This window comes from Lepisosteus oculatus, chromosome 24, assembly GCF_040954835.1.
Source record: "Lepisosteus oculatus isolate fLepOcu1 chromosome 24, fLepOcu1.hap2, whole genome shotgun sequence".
In the NCBI taxonomy this organism is placed as follows: Eukaryota; Metazoa; Chordata; class Actinopteri; order Semionotiformes; family Lepisosteidae; genus Lepisosteus; species Lepisosteus oculatus.
In genome coordinates this window covers 13612044-13625287 of record NC_090719.1, presented here as the reverse complement: position 1 = coordinate 13625287, position 13244 = coordinate 13612044, and the positions used below count along the sequence as shown (strand labels likewise).

General features: G+C 38.7%; 1 protein-coding gene across 2 annotated transcripts in view; it reads left to right on the top strand.

The window, feature by feature from the left end:
* Positions 1-12229, top strand: part of adgrd2 (adhesion G protein-coupled receptor D2) — a 53518-nt gene extending 41289 nt beyond the window's left edge. The window contains exons 22-27 of one of the 2 annotated variants that reach the window (XR_001480772.2): positions 2-55; positions 349-496; positions 1324-1382; positions 3514-3644; positions 7340-7370; positions 10669-12229. Coding sequence is in view for 1 of the 2 variants with exons in the window: in XM_015367034.2 (XP_015222520.2) it covers positions 2-55; positions 349-496; positions 1324-1382; positions 7340-7370; positions 10669-10676 (300 nt within the window). In the remaining variant the exon portion in view is untranslated. The remainder of the gene's footprint in view (position 1; positions 56-348; positions 497-1323; positions 1383-3513; positions 3645-7339; positions 7371-10668) is intronic. The other variant, XM_015367034.2, reaches the window with a different exon arrangement.
* Positions 12230-13244: the final 1015 nt, after the last annotated feature.

Sequence of the window (13244 nt, the reverse complement as noted above, 5' to 3'; positions counted from 1 at the left end):
GGTGAGAAATGCCATAAGAAGAATGAAGGAAAAGAAAAAGGCACTCTCTTTTACAGTAAGTGCAAGTTTAATTTTTTTTTTATTTGGTGTTTCTAAGAGTTTCTGTAATATTCTTAGACAATAAACAGCATTTTGTGAAATAACACTGTCTTCACTGTGAACAAAAAGCTCCCTAAAAATGTCGTGTGCACACTGTATTCAATTTTATGCACTAGCACTAGTGGTTACCATTTCCTGATTTCAACAGCAGCAGTTAAACGTGACAGTGTGATTAACAACTGCAGGGCTCGAGCTGCTTGATTGTTTTCATCAAGTATCCCTCATTATCTCTGCTTTTCGAATTTGTAGAATTGCTCCCAGCCAATAAGTTTCCTAACTTCCCAGAGGGCCACAGGCTCTTGGGATAATTCAAAACCTCATCCTTCAGCTTCTGAGAACAGCGAGTCTTCGGCAGGTCAGACGGGTTCCACAAAGAAATCTCTTGTCATTCAAAATGGTGAGTCAAATGGCGATCGTTAAACGCCTGCAATTCTGTAATGATAAATGACAAAACCCAAAGTCATAAAATAATAAAAACCCAAAAGATTTTGCAACTTTTTTTTTAATCTCAAGGTTTAAGCCTCCTAGGAAAGAAGAAAAAAGTAAGCTATTAGCAATAACACAAAGACCAATAATGATTATCACTTTTAAGGTTTTGGTATGCATATTACACTGGGCATGACTTGCAGTTGAAGCCTGGAACAATCTATGAAATCCTGTTTAAGCTCCTAGGTTATGATATAGTATGATATGATATAATACCTCACACCCGAAGAAGCCTTCACAGCTGAAACGTTGTGTTTCCTTTCTTCTCTTCTCGGCATGGAATAATCCTCCTTTATTTGATGTTCAAGCAGGGAGCTGTGTCAGCATGCGTAGGCTGCAAAGGAACAGGTAAAGGTTTATTCACTGCTGAAAGGAAAAGAAAGACACACCATTTCTTCAAAGCCTTTGTCAGGTGTTCTTCTTCACACCCGAAGAATGGGTATCTCTTTTCTTTTCAGCATGGAATAAACCTTTACCTGTTCCTTTGCCCCTTTGTATGATGCTTACCAAGAGCACTGGGCTTCTCATTTCTAACCTTCATGTTTCCATGATGGCAATTCAAGGCAATTTTATTTTGGCCTCTTTTCAGACAATAATAAAAGCAAACTTTTACAGTATGTATGTTGCATTTCATGATTCCCGCATGCGCTGAGACAGATATTTCCTGAATGTAGCTAGAGGATTGACAGTAGCGTTATTTTGCTAAAAGCCTAACTGTAGTTTTAATTTGCATTTCAGAGAGTTTTGGAAAAGATAGCTTTGTGAGCTTTTCCCTGAAACCAGCATCAGGGAATCAGGTACGTGGAAACACCTTTTCTCTATAACATTCTTAATGACATTTGATAATTTTTTGACTGCACAAAGCTAGAAACTCTGTACTGTTCTCAAAACTCAATTAAAAAAATCCTATCTGTGCACACTAAAGGCAGAAGCAAAGTGAAGAATGTCAAGCAAGCTATCTGTACTTTGAATCCAGTCTGAATGGCTCTAAAAATCAGCTGTATTGTTCAAATGGCTCAGGACATTGTTATTGGCACCTACTTGGTTCTTGGAACCAAGTTCTGTGGTTTTCCAGTTGTATAGTATATAATATTGACTTATTCACTGCACTCAGCATTGGCAACCTGTAACCCTTTGGCTACCACCTGGATAAACAATTAGCCTATTTGAAATTCAAACAGAAATCTGTATTTCATATTTTCAAAAGAATGGGAAGAACTTTGTATCATTAAAGGAATATCCTAAATAAGCTATAAATGAGCTATACAGTACGTTTCTCCAGAAAGCATTTAGGCTGCTTTTATTGAGGCTTTTATTAAGTCTGTTAACCCTGTATGAAGTGGAAGAAATGAAAAGCAGGGACTTTCTTCTTAGAGGAAATTGGTAAGAGGATTTTCCATTTTAAATGAGATTTGACCCTTCACTTGTGTTGAAGGTTGAACATTTGGAAATGTCTTTAAAATAAAGTGTGGTGCCTCTGTCATAGACTGCCACTTGTAGTCAGTACTGATGGAATAGGCAATGCTCTGTACAGTAAGAGTGTTAAAACCATGAAGGCAGCCAGATATATAATCCAGGGAGTTTAATTTTCTTCCTGATCAGGCTATAAAATAAGTAAGACCACTTAAAAAAAGACACCCACCACCTATAGCAAAAAGCTCACCCTTTAAACCAAGCCAAGACTTAATTACGCCCATGTGAGAATGTGCTTTCCCAACCCCTTAACCAATGAACTGTTATATTATCACTTCTTCTCTAGTGTAGCTCTTTATGAGCAATACATGGACCATGCAGCGACCTCTAGTAGTGACCTCTAGTAGTATATCAGCTGCCATTACAACCTTCTTCGACAGCTGGCCTGCCACAAGCTGGTGTGTCTGTCCTGAAGTTGTTGCTTGTTTTTAGTTCTAGACCATATTGTGTTCTCTTCAGGTTTGGCCACCTCATTAAACGATGAGAAACTTAATCTGACAGCAACATCTAGTTACAGCAAGAGCAATTCAGTGTTGTCCATTAGACATGCAGAAAGTTACAACAGCACACACAGCATTACTGGGAAGAAGAAGTGAAGAGATCACTTTATTGGCCCTATACAATTTCTTGTATCAGGAATTTGTCTTTTCGCAGACCCCAGCTTGCTCTCCGTGAGACACACAGACAGGGAGAGAAGCTGGGGGTCAGAGTGCAGGCTCAGACATTTATACGGCGCCCCCAGAGCAGTTCGGGTTAGGGGCCTGGCTCAGGGGCCCAACGGAGTAGGATTCCTCGGCCACTGAGCCACCTCACCGCCCCACTGCAACAGTTACTGCAGTGGTTTAGTACGCGTTACTAAATTGTAAAGAGAAAAACACTGGCTTATGTCAGGAATACAGCTTGTTTAACACATACTGTACTTAAATCCTTTTTTACAACTTGCAGCTTTGACCTCACTATTAATTCTAGATACAGATGGTACAGGAACATAACAAGTGTAGACATACATATTGCTACTTTGGCAGACCCCAAGTTACATTGTGATGGGGCTCCACCGACACTCCCAGCCCACTAGACAAATGTAGATAACTCCCAGCTGGCAGATCAGACAGAATCCTTCAACACTTCATTACACCTTGCACAACAAATATGGCTCAAAATCTGTCACTTGCTACAGCAATACTGTACATTAACGTACACGATCCTGTATGTGATGTCTGAAATATATCTTTAATATGAGAAATGTTGAGAAACAGTTTGCCTAAAAAAAACCACCACTCTCATCAATGGAAGAAACGCTTCTTGTGCTTTCTTAGAACTTTTTAATGAACACAGGTGCTGTGAAAACAGTATTTTCCCTTTCATTAACTTGTGTTTCTAGTTTGACTTCCTCTCTTCCTCTCCGTGACCTTCAGCCATTTTCTGATAAGTAAACAGCAACATCCATCATTTCAGAAACACCTGGTTGTCGTGGGAAACAAAACGCAGGGCGTTGCAGTATTGGCTCGTGCAAGTCCAGAGCCAGGTGGAAAGCAAGGATAGTATCTCCCTGCCTGCCCAGCCTGAGTGTTTTTCTAAATGAAAAGGTAAAAGCAGATTAACTGAAAAATAAACATTTTACATTTGATATAAAGAGGGCACCGAACAGCAGATTTACCTTAATCCAAGTAATACAGTTGGTTGATATGAAAGCATTATCAAATTGCACACTGTTCCAGGTGGCGTTTTAGATGCTAGGTCGCTAGTTTAGCAGGGCGCATTGTGACTACCCTGGAGAAGTACATGAAATTTCTCCTTTCAGTACTTATATTAGAAAACAAGAGGATATAAAGATATTAAAAACAAGAAAATAATAATAATTAATAATAATTCCTTACACTTCTATAGCTACTTTTCTAGAAACTCCACTCAAAGTGCTCTACAGGTAATAGGGACTCCCCTCCACCGCCACCAGTGTGCAGCCCCACCTGGATGATGCGACAACAGCCATAGTGCACCAATATGCTCACCACACACCAGCTAACAGTGTGGAGGAGAACAGAGTGATGAAGTCAGTTTAGAGATGGGGATTATTAGGAGGCCTTGATTGTTAAGGGCCAATGGGAAATTTGGCCAGGACACCGGGGTAACACCCCCACTCTTTTCGAGAAATGGCCTGGTATTTTTAATAACCACAGACCTCGGTTTTACATTTCATCCAAAGTCCCTGTCACTGTACTGGAGCGTTAGGACCCCCATAGACCACAGGGAGAGCACCCCCTGCTGGCCCCGATAACACCTCTTCCAGCAGCAACCTCAGTTTTTCCCAGGAGGTCTCCCATCCAGGTACTGACTTGCTAGTTGTGAGTTGCTGGGTGATATGGCTGCTAGCACAAACTCTGTGCAGGAACCCTTATCCACACGTCTTGCTCAGTAACATAAAGCAAAGACCATGCTCAGCTGCTGCTTCTACATCAGACACTATATGCTTACATGTTACTAAAATAAAGCATTGTAAATCTTAATATCTTTGAGAGAAATGTTGTAAGCATGCAAATCCACAGAACAAAACAATTTGTCTTAGAGCTTTGGGGTTATATCAATGTTTTATTTCCCTTCTTTTCCGGTAAACAAATTCGTTTGGGGATTTCAAGTTCCGCGGGGATCATCCAAAACAACTCGGGGCCTGTGTGTTTTCAACAGACAGAATAAAAAGGCTAATGACAGCGTTGGCTCTCAGTGTGTCCTGTGTGCGGAGGCTGAGATAATCAACTATTAAAGTTAACGAGGCGCCGTGTAAAAAAGTAATCTGTGGAGCTGGCAAAGGGCTCCAATAAAGCTGGGGCCTCTTAACTGAGATGTGAAAGCTGTGTACTGGTCATTAGAAGGTGCCACAAGCCTCCAGCTGAGAGCCCAATCAGGCTTTCACACAGCAGGTTTCACTGCCTTGCTTCTCTGATTGCTTAGCTCATATCAGCGACACGAGTGGAAAAAACTTAAAACGACAATAAATTTAAGTGACAAAGATGTTCTTATCCTCTGCACTCTGAAAGAAGCAGTTTGAAGATTCACCTTGCCATCTGAGGCCCCTCTTTGTGCTTAGGATGTTTTTAGAAGTGTTGATCATAGGCACTCACCCGAGTTCTTGTCATTCTACTCCACTGGAGTTCATAAAACCACTATCGCCCACAGGTGAATCCATTTCTTGTTGTTGAAAAGTGGCAGTTTTTAGTGGGGGCAGTAGGACGATCACAGAAATATAACTCACAGCTTGTCCCTCCATGGCAGGTTATCTTTATGAAGCTCAGTAGGCTGTTGCCATTTGTAAAGTAGGTTGAGCTCTTAAGAATAAAACACACAAACCCATATAATATACTGTGTAGTGGAGCACAATAATACTAACTGATTATTGACTACAATTACACAAAATTGCATCTCTACACACCTGACAAGCCACTATATCAGTTTTACAGATTTGCAGACAGAACTTTCATCATTGCTGATTTAAACACTTTGGAAAACCAATGAGGAATAGAATAATTCGGGGAAAATAAATGCATCCATCTGATTAGACTCTCTTTTGCTTAAATGTTTATTTTGTTTAGATCCCCTCAATGCAGTTGATATGATGTATTGAATAAAGCCATTGTGACAAATAATTTCAATAAGAATAATTGAAATGTTTTTGTAAATCATTCTTCTGTTTTGAACGTTAGTGTGCCTGAAAGGTGGTGAAGACTTCTGGCAAAGAGTCACAGATTTGGTATTCGCTCAGAGGCTCTGACATGTTTCCTTTCCCTCATTGACATATTTGTTTATGTTTCTTTACATGAATATTTGTTGTTATGTTTGTTCCTGGCTAGCATTCAAAATTGCGAAACCTTCACCGTATTTAATGGCGGATGGCATTTCAAATATCTGGAAAACGCGAAATCCAAAGAAATTTTTGAACATGCTTTCTCCTCCTGCCCCCCCCACACACCCCCACCCAAAAAACCTTGGACACTTTCCTTTAAAATGTAGTTTGTACTAGGTTCTCTAGCTGAAGTTCATGCTAGTAGGAGGAAATCTTTTACCACTTGTTTTTAACCCTTAATGAGTTCTTCCTTTCCAACTGAAGTACTAAACAACTAAATCATTTTTAACCAAGGTCTTACCAGCTTTGTAAGTTTAAGTAAGGCTAAATTTTCAAAGGCTGTGGGGAGTTTTCTTTTGGTGAGTGAGCTCCTGTATGTTTTTAAAACGTAGCTGAAGTTACAGAAAGAGCCGTTGAAAATTCTGGTTTGATCTGCTTAGCCAAAAAGCTGAAATGGGTGGATGATGAATTAGGAGGAATTTCAAGTGACCCTTCTCTTGGTGAGGATTGTGATACTCAATCTGGTTTTTATTACATCTCCAAGTGTAACCAAGCAGTTTGTGTATGACACAAGTAAGATCTGACACGTTGCCCAGGTCTGTAAAACTGCTTACATACAGTAAATAACCCACACTTTTAACCAACTGTGATGTTTTACAAATTAAAAGGGTCTTCATCTAGGCAAATGTAGGCAGCAATTATACTACAATAAAAGCCTCAGGAAATCAGTGTTCTCTCTAAAATCTTGACAGAGCTAGAAAGAAAAGATGTGAAAATCAGTTTTGAAGGAAAAGAACAACTACATTTTACTGAAATGAACTTGTGTCTCTGTTTTGCATTGTTCTGTTTTAGACAAGGTTTGTTGAAATAAACAAAGGTTATTATTATATTTATTTCTCAACATTATTATTGTTTTTTGTTGTTGTATATTGCCATACATTACCGTTTGTTGAGTATTTTATTCTTAACAATCCATTTACATGACTAGCAGAAGTATTTTACTCTTACAGTGTACAGTACATGACCAGTGCACGTTAAACATGACACGAGAGGGGTGTGATACATGACATTCATGATTTGATCACATGCATGTCTCTCTGTGAGTTACAGTAAAAGCATACAGTGTTAATTCAATAAACTGACCAAACATGCCTCCAACGAACGTATTTAGGCATTGAAACTCCTAAAGGAAAGAAAACTCAGGTCGATGTGGCAAGTGGTGTTTAAGAAACAGTAAGTGACTCTCTACCCGCCACCTAACCCCCATAAAGTGATCTCAAAGAGATTCAAACAAAACAAAAATATACAAGAAGACATACAAGAAATTTAGGATCAAGATTAAAGCGAAGGCTTACCGAGCTGATATTTACCAATTGTGCTAAGATTAGATTCACCTGTCTTAACATTATATAAGGTATCAACTAATTTTATCCTTCCTTCATCTAGGGAGTTCAGCTGACAGCCTTCAAACCATCAGGTAAGAAATCTTTTCGCAATGAAATATATAAGAAATATACTGTATATGTTTATGAAAGTTTTCAATGACGTGTTCAGGGGTATTCAGTGGTACTTTATTGAGAGCTGGGACATGAAATCACTATGGGCCAGAGAATATCTGATCTGGCAACATGACAACAGAGAGAATGGTAGAGTTTTTTGTTCACTATTGAACGCAGTATTGCTCCAGACAGATCTGATATAAACCATTGTTTATGGTGAAAAGTGTGCTGACTGTTATACTGTTCAGGACAATAAGTGGAAATGTGATGAGGAAGGCAGGAATCTTGATCACAAGAATGTTTGTTTCAAATTGAGAGACACCTCACTGCTTAGTTATACATTATAACACCCCACAGCAATCTCTCCAAAGGCTGATCAGGTCTGAGCGTCAACCATTTCGGAATGGTGTTAATGTTCACTGAGGTCATTCCTGATGATATTATCTTAATTTTGATAGTGTGTGTGCACTTCAGACTGGAAGATTGCCATGATTTTTCTATGTATTTTAAAAAATATTGTCTTTGATTTTGTTTGATATCCATGTTTAAAAATATTATCGTTCTTGTTTCTTTAGTACATGTCCTTATCCAGGGTAATTTACAATATTTGCAAAGTTTTACGTTGAGAGCAAGAATAAATCCATTAGACCCACATGTTGTCTTTTTGTGTATGGTTATATATAGTTTTTTTTAATGGAAGCAATTTTGAAAGCAAGGTTATGTCAATTCAATTCAAATTTGATCTTGTTCGTAATCATGCTGAGAGTCTTTGTGATTGGAAGCCACACTAATTAGTGAATATAATACATTCTAGCGAGCATCTTTTAATGTCAAGCAAGGCCTGCGAATCTTTAAATACATATTAATAACATTTTTGCTATTCAGCTGAGCTATGTTATTTCATAAAAAAATACTGTGATGTTTCTGTGAAAAGATAAGGTATATGAACATATTTCACATACTGTACACTTTATAAATAAAAAAAGAGCAGGCATCAGCATACTAGACTTCAAATTAACAAGAAACTGTAATAGCAGCTTTCTTCTTAGACAATTTGCTTGAGCATTCCTACCTAATTGAATAATTCAGTAACTTAAAAATGTTATTAGTTTTTGCTGACCCTGCGCTCTGACCCCAAGCTTCTCTCTCCCTGTGTGTCTCATGGAGAGCAAGCTGGGGCCTGCGAAAAGACAAATTCCTAATGCAAGAAAGTGTGTATGGCCAATAAAGTGATCTTATTGTAACAGCATAATCTTTATCTTGAACATAAAGGGCTGAAATGGGCAAACATCTAATGTTTCTTTCTTTGCAGCCGCCATTTTGTCCAAAAAGTTTGACTTTACACTTAAGTGTGAAAAATGAAAAATCAGTGGCACAGGTAGCGAGCCCTCCTGTGAAAAAGACAGGTTATCCCCGCTAAAAATAATGCAGTAAATAAACCGACTGGATTGTTTTTTTCTATGCCAAAGGGTTTTTCATTGGGTAGACGCTTTGTCAAGCCATCAAGCTCAGTTTTTTACAGTTTTTTCACCTTTTTTCTTTGTGGCTTATTAGACTTTTTATAGCACGTGCTGTTAAAAATGGCTTGGCATGGCAAAAATGGCACCCGTGCTGTAGGTTACTGACCTGTGATGTAGCTCCAAATCCTGGAGATCAATAAATACATTGCTATCCCTGTCATGTAAAGAGCAACAATGTAATACAAATAAATCATTGGCAGTTGCTCCCGTCTATGGATAATTTCGAAGTCTGCAAAGGGAAGGATTTTAAAAGAGTGTGCATAATGAGAAGCATTAAAAATACGACATGTGATTCTTGGAACCAGTTGCATTTTTAATTCCTAATTATTATGAATTATTATAAGGGTTTTTTTAACCACAAAATGTTCACTTGTGGTGCAAATTTCTTCTATGGCATGTTCATAAAAATGGGGCAAAACTTTGCAAGGGGATTCAGACGGCTTACAATGACTGTTGAATGTGCTCAGAATTGTAGTGGTTTCATTCATGTGAAAAGACCAATTAATGGCTTTAGAGAGTCTCTTCACGCAAAAAAATGTTGCACTCAGTCAGCACGCAGCGTTCCAAAACACCATGAAAAGCTTCATTTATTTATTGCCAGAAGGGCACATTCAGTCCTATTTTAGATCTTCCACTTAAGCACCTGCTCCCTGGCTAACAGTATTTTTCTTCCTCTGCACCAAACCTAGGAAAAGACCATTTTAAATAGAACATTATCCTTTCACGATTGCCTGGGGAGTCTATCACATACTGCCTAAGTGTTACCCTAAAAGGAAGCATGTTTTTTTTTATGGTTTGGTGATATTTCTTTGGCTATGTGTGATGTAGCCATTGCTCCTTTAGAATATGCAGGGCTGTACACATTGCCTGTTATACAGTATATGCAGCTCAGGTTCGGTCAAGCTAAGAATTGGATGTTGAATTCAGGAATTCTACTAGTCATTGCTGTGTGCGGTTTCTGCTGCTTTGTAGGAGACCATCCCTTGCTTTGTGGCCACTTAAGAAGTCGATACACAGTTTGTGTCAAAGAGGGAGCAAGCATGAACAATGAAATTAGATCTATGGCTCATGAGCAAAATAAGAGTCTATAAAATAAGCACAACTGCTCAACATTTTGTCAGCATCACTGTGCAGCATCACTATGTGTGATTTCCTGCACCAGGCTGGGCTGATAAATACCACTGTAGCAGGTAGTGACTCATTTCTGCTTCTTGTAATGTCAAGATGGTGAGTGTGCTTGTTTGGTTTAATATGGTTTAATGTAGTGGAGTTTCAAAACATTTGTTGATGCAGTGGTCCAACTCTAGTAGTTGTAAACAATTCAGGGATAACTGAAGCCCATCAAGAACATTGACTGGTGTTAAACAACAACATATAATGATATGGTCTGATTTTTTGTTTTAGATTTTTTTTCCTGTTGTTTTAAATGATATTTTAATGCATTCATTTGGCAATTAACACCAGTGCCTCTCCTCCACATGCACATCAAGGAAGCTCACTTATAAGAAACACTGAAATGACCATGAGCAGGTTTCCTTAAGTGGTACAGTACAGTTGTTGGGCTCTCCTGTAACTCAGTCAGGGATTCCTCAGCTTTCTACAAAATAAATGGCGTGCCAGGTAACTGTGAGGTTAGTGTTATCAATGGACAACACAATTGGAAACTGGTCCGCAATGCACTGCTTTTCTTTTCAAAAGAAAATCACTTTCAGTCATTAATGTGTGTTTTTGTTGTGTTGTTCGCTCATTTTCGTAGGTTGCTGAAGTCTAACTCACCCTGTCGAGAGAGACAGAGACATGGGCATTGCAGCAAGGTGCTGGAAAACTGCTCGAAGATCTTTACAACCTCAAAGGAGTGACAAATCCACATTACTGGCTGCAATCAGTGGACAATTTAGAATGCAGCTTGATGACTGGATTATGAAAAACAGAATCCAAACCTGTCTTTTCCAGGATCAATATTGTTCTTGTAATCCCTACAGTCATATTAACCCATAAACAGAAATAGCCAATGCAGTTGTTGCTGACATTGATAATATTTTCTGCAAGTCGTGAGTTTGCTGAAGTGAGAACTAATCATTGCATTAAATGAGCCCTAGATGTGCCAAAACTGGGAAAAAAATTAAATGTCAGGTATGCACAAATGATGAGTAGACCAGCTTTCAGAATATTTACATGTATAATATTATGTGTTTTAAAATTCTGTTAATTTCTTCTTAACACATAAGTATTGTATGAGCCTTGTGCTTGGGGGAAATATCTAAGTGTTATACAAGTGAGCAGATAAATAAAGAAGAATGTTCTATACTAATATACTTTCCATTCAAATCTTCTGGTGATAAGCATGTAAAGATGTATCTGTACGTCTTCTCTACTGGAATGGCTAATTAAAATGATACCTTCAAGGTGAGGCAACAAAACAACCCTGATCTACCATGCTTTTGTAAGTAAAACATCCATTGAGAAGTTTCATAATTGGAAAAAGTCATAAATAAATGCCATGGCATTTATTTCTTATCAAGCATGACTTTAAACACATTGAGCCTTTTATATGATTTTCATAATCTCTCATAAGGCTCAATCAAGATACAATTAGATAAGACTACAGGTAAGTTACAGTTATGTTATAGCTACCATAACATTTCAAAATCCTTTGAAAGACCAATAGGTCATAAAAATGAATCGAAAGTTAGTATGTTCTCTTACTCCAGGTTACTGAATAATAATGATTACCACCTGGCAAAAACCATCTACAGTATGTGCTGTTGATTTTACTATACATTAAATAGGACTCATACTTCACAAAGTTTCAATATTGTTTTTAGTTCAAATCTTCATCTTCCAATATTACCACAGATCTTTTTTGATAACAGTAGTCTCATTGACTTTTATTTAAAAACTTGTAAGTTTTGTGATTCAACTCTAACAAGCAAATCAGTAGACAATGAGAGCTGATTAAAACATTCCTGAGATTTTTTTGCATGTTTTAATTGGACAAAAGGCTGGATGCATTTGCACATACCTTGGATTAGTGGATTAATTCTCTGATGTAATTTCACTTGTTCAAAACCAATAGGCCTTTGCTAAAGTTATATGCAAAATGTTACCTTGTAGCACATTAGAAAAAAACATGTTTTTGTTTTGGACAACATTTATGTCAACAACCTGGAATGCATTGTTGCTGAAATGTGAGGGAGTTTCTCAGATTTAATGTAAAAGTTGGAGGTAAATGTTTCATACAATTTCCTGATAACTTTCCCCTTGTTTGGAAGAAATAAGTGTTCAGAGTGTGTGCTGTAATAAACCATATAAACCAAGACTAAGTAGAAAATCTGTTTCCTGCTGAAGCCTAGCTAACTCTTAAGTCTTAGATCCCTTATTTGAGGTTAGTAGGGTAGCTTTTTACTTACTCTGGCACTGGCAGATATTGTATCACTAGGCAGACACCAAAATTTAAAGGATTTTTTTCTGTAGGTTATCAGAAAATGTTATTTTTCCTTGGGATGCTGGTTATTGCTAAGGGGTTATCCATCTACCTATTTTCTACCTGCTTTATAATTGCTTACACGTATGTAGCAGTTTTCTGGACACTCCACTCACAGTGCTTTACAGGTAATGGGGACTCCCCTCCACCACCAGTATGCAGCCCCACCTGGATGATGCAACGGCAGCCATAGTGTGCCAGTACACTCACCACACACCAGCTTGCAGTGAGGAGGAGAACAGAGTGATGAAGCCAGTTAGAGATGGGGATTATTAGGAAGCGGCGACTGGCAAAGGCCAATGGGAAATGTGTTCAGGATGCTGGGGTAACACCCCTACCCTTTTAGAGAAATGCCCTGGGATTTTAAATGACCACAGAGTCAGGCCCTTGCTTTTACATCTCATCCAAAGGATGGAAACCTTATGTTATAGTGTCCCTCTGCTAGGGCATTAGGACCTACACCGACTGCAGGTTGAGCACCCCCTACTGGCCCCAATAACACCACTTACAGCAGAAACCTTAGCTTTGGCAGGTCTCCCATCATGCTATTGACCAGACTCACACCTGCTGAGCTTCAGGGGGTGTGCAGTATGAGATGACTGCTAGCAACACATTATGGAATACAGGGTTGTGGGGGAACTAGAGCCTATCCTAGCAAGCAATAGGTATAAGGCAGAATACACCATCAAGGGGGATGCCAGTCTCTCACAGGGCACACACAGCCATAAACACACTAGGACTGATTTTCTCAGCTAAAGTAACCAGCTGAGGTGACCTTGTGATGATGGAGAAAAGCCCCTGTGGTGACAGGGACAGCATACAAACAGCAGGCCAGCAATAGGTAGGTG